This window comes from Dipteris shenzhenensis, chromosome 3, assembly GCF_047967505.1.
Source record: "Dipteris shenzhenensis isolate YYH24624 ecotype China chromosome 3, Dip_SZ_1.0, whole genome shotgun sequence".
Lineage (NCBI taxonomy): Eukaryota > Viridiplantae > Streptophyta > Polypodiopsida > Gleicheniales > Dipteridaceae > Dipteris > Dipteris shenzhenensis.
In genome coordinates, this window is record NC_141598.1 from 2,294,608 (window position 1) to 2,307,062 (window position 12,455).

General features: G+C 44.6%; 1 protein-coding gene across 1 annotated transcript in view; it reads right to left on the bottom strand.

Annotated features, from left to right (window-relative positions):
* Positions 1–7,748: 7,748 nt before the first annotated feature.
* The window catches only part of LOC147903224 (DNA damage-binding protein 1a-like), a 68,871-nt gene continuing 64,164 nt past the window's right edge, over positions 7,749–12,455 (bottom strand). The window contains exons 17-19 of the mRNA XM_087372995.1: positions 10,129–10,477; positions 9,087–9,371; positions 7,749–8,699 (exon numbers count right to left, since the gene is read on the bottom strand). Of these exons, the coding sequence (XP_087229121.1) occupies positions 8,118–8,699; positions 9,087–9,371; positions 10,129–10,477 (1,216 nt within the window). The 3' untranslated portion in view covers positions 7,749–8,117. The remainder of the gene's footprint in view (positions 8,700–9,086; positions 9,372–10,128; positions 10,478–12,455) is intronic.

The window sequence follows — 12,455 nt, forward strand, 5'->3', positions numbered from 1 at the left end:
AAGGGAATCTTTAGATATTCACCAGACATTGACTATTAGATTTTAGGGGTTGGTGAGACAAATCATGGTAGCTTGGAAGGGGTTTCTTGCCCACCTTGTAGAGTTATCAATGATCCCTCACTCTAGTAGAGGGGTTCAAAAAGAAAGTCAAGATCCTAGTACACTACATGATTCATTTTTGTATATACACTCCTCTCCCTTAAGCTGGCTTGCTACCCATTATGGAATTCTAGCTTGTCTTCCACTCTACATCCTCATTGGAGGGATCATGGAATTGCCTCCTCCTACAAATTCCAAAGGTGTACATGTCTTTATGGGACATGCCGGCTTGAGCGGGGGTTCCTACCCACCTTGAAGAGATAGATGGTAGGAACCCTTGCTCAAGCTACTACCATCTATCTCTTCAAGGTGGGTAGGAACCCCCGCTCAAGCCGGCATGGTAGTAGCTTGAGCGGGGGTTCCTACCCACCTTGAAGAGATATAAATGATCCCTGACTCTAATAGAGGGCTTCAAAAAGGAATTCAAGATCCTACCACATTAGATGAGTCATTTTTGTGTATACACTTTTCTTCCTTGAGCTGGCTTGGTACCCATTATGGACTTGTAGCTTTTGTTGAGGGTTTCTTCCATTCATTTCCTTTTCTTGAGTAATAGATTTGCATTTGTGGTCTATCCTAGTTATTTGAGAGCATATACAAATAAATTTTTTAGTCAGTGTGTACATCATTGGCATCCGATTTTAGTTTTGGAAGAGAGGCTCTACATTCCTTAGTATTACCATTTCCTACACATACTACTCCCTCTTTCTCTTTTCCCATAGAGTCCCAATCCCTTTTGAAGTACATAATGTCTTCAAAAAAGCATAAAGCTATAGTTCATCAAGAGCTCAATGAATTTAGAAGGGGCATTCTATGGTCCAACAACACCTTCAAGATGGATACATTTCCTTCCAAAAGAAGTCCAAATGTGAGGAAGATATGGCTTCAAAGATAAGTGACCTTGACCAAAAATGTGCATCTGCAAGATGTCTCACTATCTCGAGCTCAGCTCCATCTAGTTCTGGTACTATGAGGGAATCCGATGCAAAGTCCAATAGGCCCACCTGCCTGTTCCCTGTGCGTGCATTGAAGTCACCAAAAAGGAGGATGTCCCCCTGCCTAGAGAATTCAATGATATCATCTTGAATCGACTCATACGAGTTGTGCCCTTCTGTGGTGACCTCACGTGCATAGGATGAAGTATCTGGGGTAAAATAACACACTGCTATGAGAGAGATCGTGCGTTTGATAGCTCGACTAAAACACTAACATGCTCAATTAGTGAACAAAATACTAGAGTAGCAGAGTAACAGGAGTGTGTCAGGCGCTCAGGGCTAGCACTCCTAGTACATGCTCAGGTTCCATATATCCAAGTAACCTGGTGGCACTCTGATGAGATGTGAGAAGCTCTCGTAACTGTCTGTCGAGCTGTCTCACGATGTGGGGGAGGGTGTGGTCTCCTTGATCTCTGGATCCGGTGTGCTACGTCAAGGGTGATGCCTCCTCTCTAGCGGTTGCCTCTGAGAAGGGATGAGATAGACCGGACCTCGATCGTGCATGCTCTGGGCCCTCTCCGCATTGCACGTGGAGGAGTGTGTGTCCCTCGTGCACCCCTACCATTGATCCATGATGCTCTCATCTCATCAAGCTCCTCTCCCTCGGCTACGCTCGCAGCTGACTCAAATGCATAGAAATATGTGACACAAGTTTGTAATCTGTCGATGATGACCTGTGGCATTGGCCCATGCTGCTCTTTGGCCTGTCGCATCAGTGTGTCTCTCTATTGGCACATCTCAAGCAGGCAGAGCCCAACACAGACCTGATCGTGAAAATGTATCAATCGTGTGAGTGGGCCAAAACCCTGTCCCTCCTGAAAGAGGCAATGGTATCATCCTCGAATCTCATAGTAAACTGGACAAACACATAGAAAGTGTTCATCTGTCTCGATCTCCCCCATCTGGCATAGTGTTCAAGTCCTCTGCTCTCTGGGTATGCCTGTAGCTCTCCCTACCTCAATCCATAGCTGATGTGATGAGACTCATAGCTGACCAATGGCGATCCTCAGTGCATGTGAAACTCTTCTGTCCTCAAGATATTGAGGTCTGATGACAAGACCGTGCTCTGAGATCCTTAGGAAGTGATCACGATAGAACTGGATCTTGGTGGAGAGCTCCTCTCTCCCCCAAGCCCTAGATGTATGGAGCTGGAGGAGGTCCAACCGTATGATACGATTGATCTCATCTCATGGGATCATCTCGGGTGGTGCGTCAAGGCTGTACTGAAAAGGAGGAAGTCTATCCATCTGAATGCCATGGCTACCAAACCATGTGGATACCCATGCATACCATACTGTATCGACACCACTCTCCGCTTGTCGCTCTCCGCTTGTCGCCTGGAAGACTCTAATACTAGTCTCGGTAGTCTCCACTGGGGTAAGGACCAAACTCTGTGGAGAAATGCCACCGTCTGAAAGATGGCATCAACCTGGAGGGGCGTCATGGCAAACTCTGCCTGTATAATCTGATGAGGGATTGAGGGTTTACTCCGAATCATCCTGGATATCATGGTCACCTGTAATCTCTCAAATCTCTTCCATTCCGTCGCTGAAATGTCACTCCCCTAGAAAGGTGTTGCGTACATGGCAGTCAGTCTCACCAGTGTGTCAAAGAGCCAGCCCTTCGTCGCGGGGATTGGAAGTGTGCCTGGAAGCATCGTCTCTATAGTCGGGCCAAAGCACCCTGTCCTCATGTGAGTCGTGTCGTACCTGCATGGATCATCATGAAACCTGGTCCAGTGAACACTATCCCCAAATATGTGTAGGACTGCACTATCTCCACAGGCTCGCCCCAGTATGTGAAACTATGGTGATGGGATACTATCGCTGGCAAGGTGTTGAAGATCATAACCTTAGTCTTCCCAAGGTTAACTGTCAAGTCTCTCTCTTTGCAAAACATCTTTAAAGCCTCTAGATGTTTCTGCAATCCCTCTACGGAGGATGATATGAGGACTATGTCATCAGCATACAACAATATCTACACCATCATGTCAGCTAGGAGTGAACCCTTTCCGCCTAATCGATCGACGAAAGAAGTGATCTCGTCGATATAGAGCCCGAAGAGAGTTGGTGACAAGGAGCAGCCTTGCTTTACTCCGATGGTGCTCTCAATCCAATCTGATAATCCTCCTGGGGCGCGTATCCTCCCTCTGACAGACTCATATAAACTCATGCCCCCCCAAATCATGATGGCTAGGAGCTATAGTTCCTGTAATCTCCTGATTAGTCGAGAGCGTGGGACAGTGTCAAATGCCTTACGAAAGTCTACGAAGCAAATGTAGACTTTCTGATGCTTCGACTTCGCCTCCTCAATAATAGCCCTCAGAGTGAAAATGTGATCCAAGGTGGAGTGTTGTCTCCAAAATCCTACCTGCCCAAGTGCCTGCTGTCCGTGGCCCTATGTGTGATTGTTGATCTCCCTCTCTAGTACCGACTCATATATCTTAGCCAAAGTATGGCCAATCATAAGAGTATGGTAGTTCCCAGTGTGCATGGGATCGACTGCCTTGTGTATCGATACTATGGTGGTAGTGCTCCAGGTAGGTGGGAAGCCATGGCATGCAGCATGATTGAACATCTGTGCTAATATCGGGGTCAGGATCTCTTGCCCATGCGCAAAATGCTCAGTGCATAGTCCCTCATGATCCGGTGATTGTCGGTTATGAAGCTGGAGAAGGGCAGCTCGTACACTCTGCGGAGTAAACAAATGGCATGTGTTGGGCCTGGGCATAGAGGACATATCAAGTGGCACCTGACCTAGGACATCATATAGGGAGCATGCATATGTGTGCCAGACTGTGGGATCTGTGATGGGAATGGGTGACTTCCCTTTTGATAGGAGTCCCCATCCAATGGTAGGATCTCCTCCGTGAAAAGAAGTGATCACCTCATCCATCCTACGCATGAGGAAAGCCCGCTTCTTACGCCGTGTCACTCGGTGTGATATCCAATGTGCCTCTGGCGAATTCAAATGTCCCAATGCTATCTCACGTGTAGGTGGGCTGTGATCTCTCTGCACTCATCATCAAACCATGGATTTTGGGGCATCTTCCCATCTGGAACATGTGCAGATCGTGTCGTGGGAAAGGATCTGGCGGCAACATCCTGTATCATCGATGGAGTGTCTGATGCATGTGCGAGGTCCATCCCATCCCCAAGTAGTACTGGAAGCTCGGAAGCCAGGTGGCTCATGTACACCGAATCAAGAGCACAGTCAAAATGAATTTGGACACGAGCGGGTGGTGGAGGGGCCCTCCTCATGGCCGGCGTGACGACCGATATGCAAAAAGTGAGATATGAGTGGTCAGCTCCAAGTGGAGGAGGTGGCACCATAAAATCATGTATCCGTGGGGCCAATGCTAGTGGGCTGAGCAGGTAGTCTACCGTGCTACTTCCCCCTTCATGTGGGAAACAGGTGAGGCCACCAGATGATGGCCATCTACGAAGACCACTATATATGATCAAAGAATGTATGGCTCTCAGCTCCAGTAAATGTCTCCCATATGATGTCACTGGTGCTTCTGCATCTATCGACTGCCTCATGATCCCCAGCTCTGCTGCATCCATCTCCGATACTATGAGAGAATCCTCATCGAAATCTAATAGGCCCACCTGTCTATTCCCAGTTCGTGCATTGAAGTCACCAAGGAGGAGAGTGTCCCCATGTCTGGAGAACTCTGTGATATCATCATGAATAGTCTCATATGGGCTGTGCCCATCAGTGGTGACCTCTCGTGCATAGGATGATGTTTATGGGGAAAAATAGCATACTGCAATGAAGGTTGGTTGTGTGTCTAGTAACTGGATGTGAATCCACATGCATGCTCCTCCTTTCGTACCATAGTGAGTGGCCTCAGATGTGATCTGAAAAGGACAGCCACCCCTTCGGATCCCCGTACCCCACTATCCCTCCTCAATTCCCTCCTGTGGTCAGACTCCCATGTGTATCCTGTCACTGTGGGTAGCCCTCTCTCTAGGCTTTCATGTGTTTCAGTATAGAAGATCACATCTCTGTTATGGTATGTCTCCAAGAACCCCCCTGGGTCGAACCATAGGGTGCCATTACAATTCCACACTGCCATCCTCAATTTGTTTTGCATTCTTGCCACATCGTTCAGACACCACCATTTGCTGCTGTCCCCTTTTCCTCCTGGTGCATCTCGTGCTTCTTTTTCTACCCTCTCACGAATGATCACCCTACCATATCTGTAAACTGCCCATTTCCCCTCTTGCCTTGCAACCATCACACATACCATCCCTTCCCTTTTGTGCTCCTATTTTAGGAGTGTGAGATCCTCATCTAGAAAGATCCTGGTCCCCTTCAATGCTACCCGTGTACTCATAACGGTGGATCTATCTGTGGCTGTTCGCTGCTTTACCACCAAAGGCCTCATGATTCACAAGTGAGGTTTATTCCCATTTTGTTAAAGAGGATTTCGGTGTCTGCCATGGGGTTATCACCAACTGTTAGGCCTCTGACCAACACATTTAGACTCTTGCTGTCCCGTAATTTTTCTTCCTCAATTGTTTCAAAAATGATCTTCCTTTTCTTTGGTGTTGTCTTTCTTTAGTACATCTTTCCATGCAAGCATATCTATTGTCCCCTTCGTGATTTGTTGTGTGTGTTTCCCTTGTACCGTTGTTTGCAAAGCTGCCATTTCCTTTTTGAGTTGCTCATTCTCTGATTTCAGCATATCAATGATCTTGTACCCTTCCTCTGACGTCCCCTTTGCATTCCTGAGTTGCTACATTTGCTCTTTAATGGTGTTCAACTCTCGTTAAAAGGTGGCCGAAACTCCCCTTCTTCTCAATGAGCACTTGCTTTTAATGTCATTCTCATTTCAAAGGGCATCAACATGGGCTTCCAATGTCTCAATTTTTTTTGTCAAATTGTTGTTTTTTTCACCCAAAGCACGGGTAATGTCATGCATCATTTTACGTTTCTCACATACCCATTTGTTTTGCATCTCCTTTACCATTTCTTCATTTCATTTGGTGTTTTGTAGAAGCAACAACCAAGTGCTATGCGCCTTCGTTGCAGGTTGAGGCGCAACAAAGGCAGACAGTGGCGTAGCAACAGCAACAACAATGTCGAGGTGGGACAGCAAGCGAGATCGAGGAAGAGAGCAGGTGAACGATGCGTGGAGGGCAACGCGACAGCGTGTGGAGAGGGGTGCACACAACAGTGCGAGCAACAGCAACAGAGGAGCAGACGGGAGGAGAGTGTGCTAGCGAGCTGGCTGGTTGGGCGAGCTAGTCAGAGCAATCTAGAGAGGCGGGGAGCTGGGGCATGGTGGAAGGTCGTAGCATGGCCGAGGGGAGCTGGAGCTGGAGCTGGAGCGTGGCAAGGCAACAAGGTGTGGCGCGGCTTGGAGAGGAGCAACAAGGCGGGAAGCAGCAATTGGCGCGACGTGGAGAGGAGAGGCAACTAGGCGAGGAGCAGCTCCAAGGCGAGCAGAGAGGCAGCACGGAGAGAGAGAGAGAGAGAGAGAGAGAGAGAGAGAGAGAGAGTGTGTGTGTGTGTGTGTGTGTGTGTGTGTGTGTGTGTGTCTATTAACGCCCATGGGAGACCAAAGATCTATAGACAATAGAAAAAACCATCTAATACAATAGCTTAGGGAGGACAAATGGCAGCTCCCAAGGAGTGCATAAAGTAACTCCATTTATTTAGAGTACCTAAATTCTATCCTAACATATATTTATAATCGACAGTTCGCCATTTTAAGACTGAGACTCTTGGTTTTGATTTGAATTCCTTAATGAGTGCTATTCCTCGACGGTACACTGCCCACTTTCCATCTTTCCTGGCAACCTTAACCTTGGCTAATTCCGTTGCTTTATCCTTCAGTTGAGCTCTTGCAAGTCCCTCACCGTTTAGTTTCTTTGAGCTTGTACAATTGTCGAAGAATCTTGAGTCTTAAATCTGGCGAGACAAATATAATAACGACATGGCCTTTACGATGGCTAATACTAACTCTTGAAGCTTCACCATCATCCTCAGAGTTATCAAGCTTGTCATCCTCATCTGCTGTCCAACAATGTTAGACATGGCTTATCACTAAATGAATCCTCCTCATTCTACCATCCATTTGGGGTCCCTCAATTTTGAATTTTAACACATTATCCCGCCTCCTTTTAGGTTCCGTAATCTCTTCTTGAATATCAGCTTTATTTACCTTTGCTCCAAAGATCCCACGTGAACTTATTCTGTCAAGACCCTGCGTACTAGCTAAGAAAACATTATGCATCTAATAATAAGCTTGATATCCCTATCCAGCCAACCCATTGATTTAGGAACCAACCACATGATTGAAACAATAAGCTTGTTGGGTTGATGAATAGAATAATCAAGTTACAAAAATCACATAAGATTAATAGTATGCTAGAGAGTAGACAAAAAGAATCCAAACCTCGACAACAGTTGTATTATGGTATCATTCATTGATATAAAATAGTTCTTATTTTCCTTGGCAAACTCTCATACTTTCTCTTTTGAGACACTAAATAGTTTCCGGTATACCATCAAATAATGCACTGTTAAAGTTCTGCAATGCTAGATTCTCCAAGATAACATTATCATGCCCACTTGCATTTTGGTTGAGTGACTTCAATCAATCAGAATGTCAAAAATACATGTTAGATAAGGTGGCCTAGTTGATTTTTTAAAACAAACTTCATTTTGATACCAAATATAATTGCAACATCCATTCTTTATACAGTAAATATACACGTAAATAATCATTTTATTTTAAAAACCGATTCTAATGCCTCACATTATACAGCTCGGTCACAAAGACTGCCACAGGTACCAACACCACAGTGATTTGACACCAAGAAAGGGAGAAATGAGGGACAAACACAAGTTCCTCTCTTGGCTGCCTATGAAAACACGGCCAATGCACCCATCAGGAATTGGCAAGGTAATTGTCTAGAATCCCCTTCCATGCCCTTTCCTTGATAAGTTCACCTTTCCATTGGTTTGCCACCTAAGCAGGACTGCTCGAAGGAAAACATCTGGCTCTTTTCAATGTAACCGGGTCAATTCCTCAACTCTCTTGCAGAGTTCTTCAACTGGCACATCCATTAATGAAGCAATTTCCTCCATCCTATTCCTATTCAAATCTAGAAATGACTCGATCAAATCCCCATCTAAGAAGTTTCTCGCATCGACAGTTTTCCGTTCATTGCTAAACGAACGCCATTGTTCATGGCTAAGTCCACCAACTCCTTTGATTACTTTAACCAGATTTTGTTGAAGCTTCTGAAGGAACAAATACTGCTCCTGGGGTAGAGACGCAATTACTCCTATAACTCCGTTTACTGTGCCAAATATAACTGTGGGTATCTGGCTTGCTTCACTGTCTGGAAGACGCATCACAAGAGAGCCATGGCGAAAACGATTCACAAACTCTCCTAGGTGATACTCACCAACAACCTCGAGCCTGCCTCGTTCTTCGTCTGTAGCAGCATCACTGTTCTTTCTCACTGTAAATAGATTAAAACTATTCTCCGCACCAACGTAGATGTCGTCATCTAAAATCTCTACAGCAGTCATCCAGTTTGCATTGTAATCCCGAGCTCGTTCCTCAATAGCACCCTCCTCAGGCTAAAGTCGAATAAGAATACCACAGTCAGTAATGTGCTTGTAGATCCTGAATAAATCTGATACGAGTCTTCCAATGACAACCTTCCATTGTTGAATATCAGAAATAGACTAAATTCAAAGAAAGAAACAAAACATGCATCACTTCATCAATTAGGAAATGCTATTTGAATAATACACATGCACACTAAGAAAACACAGAAACAACTACATAAGCTTTCAGAAGTAAACTAGATGTCAAGAGAGCTCTCAAAGTGTCTGCTTGACGTACTTCAAGCATCAGATTTTGCAAGAAAACAAATCAAGCCGGGATAACTAACATCAGCAATAAAGGGGAACTTATGATGTCTGCCATTGTAAAAGTACATGGTACATATGAGGATTACTAACCTTGTAAATCAAAAGTGAAATGGACTTCATGAGGTCCCCAACTACTATGAAGTCTCCCCTTGATTGCACATAAAGAGCAAGAATATGACCATGATGGCCACACTCTGATTGCAATTCCCGAGTGCTGTCCTCTCGGAGTGTCCATTTATATAGATGAATTTTGTGATTGACACCTGCCAGAAGTTTTCCATTGAAGGCATTCAAGTTGTAGACTGCACCTTTAGTCTCTTTTTCAGCTATCAACTGTAACTTCCCATCATCCACAAGGAATACCAGTATACGCCCCTAGTCACACAGCATAGTTGTTAGCAAATGTATGAAGGATAGGAAACAGAACACACGACCTGTAACATCAGCAATGGAAAGCTTTTGAAATGAGTTGTTCAAGACATGCCCCGAAACTGTTTACCGTGGTTTCACAGAGACACGTGTATGCCACCGGCACCCACAATTCACACCACCAAATGAAAGAGACTTTGATATACATGCATGCATAAACATGTGGTGGGCGAGGACACACGTGTGTGTCATTACATATACACATATGCACGCCCATGCAAACACTTTCCATCTCTCTCTCTCTCTCTCTCTCTCTCTCTATAATATATATATATATATATATATATATATATATGTGTGTGTGTGTGTGTGTGTATGTATGTATGTATGTATGTATGTATGTGTACACACACACACACACACATATATATATGTGTGTGTGTGTGTGTACATACATACATACATATACATATACATATACATATATATATAGAGAGAGAGAGAAGGTGAAGAGGGGGGGTGGCAATAACTTCCTACCTCACTTCGATCCCTACCATTTTATTTTTCAAGAGCACTGAGTGAATTGTAGGAAGTATGGTTGAAGGTCAGGAGTTGATTGACCACCCACCCCTAAGGATCCACACGGAAGGTGAAATACTATCATGGAAAGTTTGATGGTTGATGGTCAGGCAAGGCTAGGCAATAAATCCACAAGACCAAGTGTAAAATATTTTTTGATTTGAGTTTATTATAACAGTTTTACCTTGGAGGGCTCATTCTCCTCTGGCAGGACATATGCCGTCCCCACACAATAGTATACATTGTTGTCATCTGTGAATGAACAACTTATGATGGAGCAGCAATTTTCATAGGTATCTAGCTGGTATGAAGCAATATTTTCAAATGTTTGGTCATCTAACAGCCGAACATAATGTGTTTCCATTTCCTCCATATTTGTCAGATACTTGGCAGTACATATTGCAAAGGTCCTTGATGACTCTTGATGACAGATACGACGAGCATGCTCATTCAAAGGAACAGTTCGTATATGCAGCTTTTGAATATCATCAATGGTACCAATTGTAAGCTCGCCTTCTTTTCCGATCGCCAAACTGTCATAACAAAGAAATTTTATCTCTCTCTCTCTCTCTCTCTCTCTCTCTCTCTCACACACACACACACACACACACACACAAAACACTCTTTTATAGTAAACTATTTCATTATGAAAGGAATGTACATTCATAGCTGCCCCAAAAAGGAAGTAGCTACTATTCAAAAACTAAAAACATTAATGAAACATCTCCAGCTGGCTGAGGAGAAAATCTCCAAGGAAATGAGCAGCTTGCAAATACTAATGCAAGGAGGAACAAAAGAAAGCATAAACCTCCACCTAGGAATGCCCATACACGAATGTTACGGGCATGATATAAGGACTAGAGAGGCCAGTGACGACACCAAAAAAAGAACCGATCGTAATTTGGTCTAGAAGCATATCTCCCAAAAAACCAGAAATGCCACCAAATGAGATGCTGGAGAAACGGCATGCAGAAAACCTGCCAATCTGGAAAAAAGATCACAAGCAGTAGGGCAGGGCAAGCCAAGGAAGCAATATGCCTAGCAGCCAACAAAGAGTCCACTGGTAATGCTCCCACCAAATATCGCCACAAGAAACACCCACTGCTTGAGAGGAAGTTTGTTGTTCCATATGCGTTTAAGACTAAGTCTTCCACCAAGCAAGAGACTTGTCTAGAAAATGACTGCCATGCTCGTGAATCCACGGCTATGGAAGTGATAGAAACTAGGCCTTTTTAGCAGAAAGATCTGCAAAGGAGAAAGGGGGTGTAGCCTAGAAGCTCCCAATCAAACTTCCAATACATCAGAGGAACAGTAGAAAATACTCGGGGTATAGGCTGAAGAGATTGGTGATGGTTCGCCAAATAGGCCAGTGATGCATGCCGAAAAAAGATTGTCTCCTGGCCTAAGGGAAAGAAAATGTGCGGCCCCAATCATCCTCACCACATCTGAAATACCCAAATGATGCAAAAAAAATGCTTTGCAAGGCTGAAGGTTGAGCGAAAGGGGGATCAAACACTCTGCTCCAATGAATGCTCTTAGTATTCCCAGGATCAAGAGGACGACCCAACCAAAGGAGATGAGCCAGGAGCTGCTACCAGTCACGAATCAAACGGGTAGAAAAGGGACACCCATAATCTGACCGTATAGATGCCCAAAAATAACATATGAAATAGCAGGCCAAAGACCTCTGTGCGAAGAGAGCCTATTAGACAAGAAAGCATCATTGTCCAGGGCCCTAAAAAGGTGAGCAACAGTGTGGCCTTGCAAGCTAGCATATGAGTGTGAATACTGAGTATGTTCAAGCCCCCATGCATCTTGGGCGTACAAACATAACTGTATTTAAGAAGGCGGAGTGCCTTACAATCTGTTTTGGTGCACCAAAGACACTCCATAACATTAGATACATATTTATCAATGTCTGATGCAGCCCAAGGAATAAGCAAAAAATGAAACTGCGCATATGCCCTCAGAACGGACTGCACAATCCGAAGGCGGACTGGACATAAAGTGGCCATGTAGACATTTTCCAATAATCAATATTATGAAAGAGCTTTTGACACACCCATTGTCTCTAGTCGTAAAGAAATATGCCATCCAATGGGATAGCCTAAATAGCACACTGCATGATTAGAGGGCAATATCAAGCCAAGCCACAAAAGGTGATGCCAATCACACTCATGCAAAGGCAAAAGCTTCAGCCCCACTACAAGACCATACACATCAAGCGCATGCATACTGTGACGAACATTGGCCTCCGACTTCTTTAAGAAAAAGGATTCATCTGCATAAGCCTGGCTCACAAAAGGTACAGCTCCAGAGAATTCAATACCTTGCAAACACTGCTGAGAGACCAACGCATCCATATGCATCAACACTGGCAATAGCAAAAAGCAAGGCACAGAGAGGCCATTTGTTGACGGACTGATCGACCCAAGGTCCAAGAAGAAGAGAGGGCATTGGATAAAAGGCAACATCATGTGCCTTCTTTATACAGCCAGTAAACGACATTTT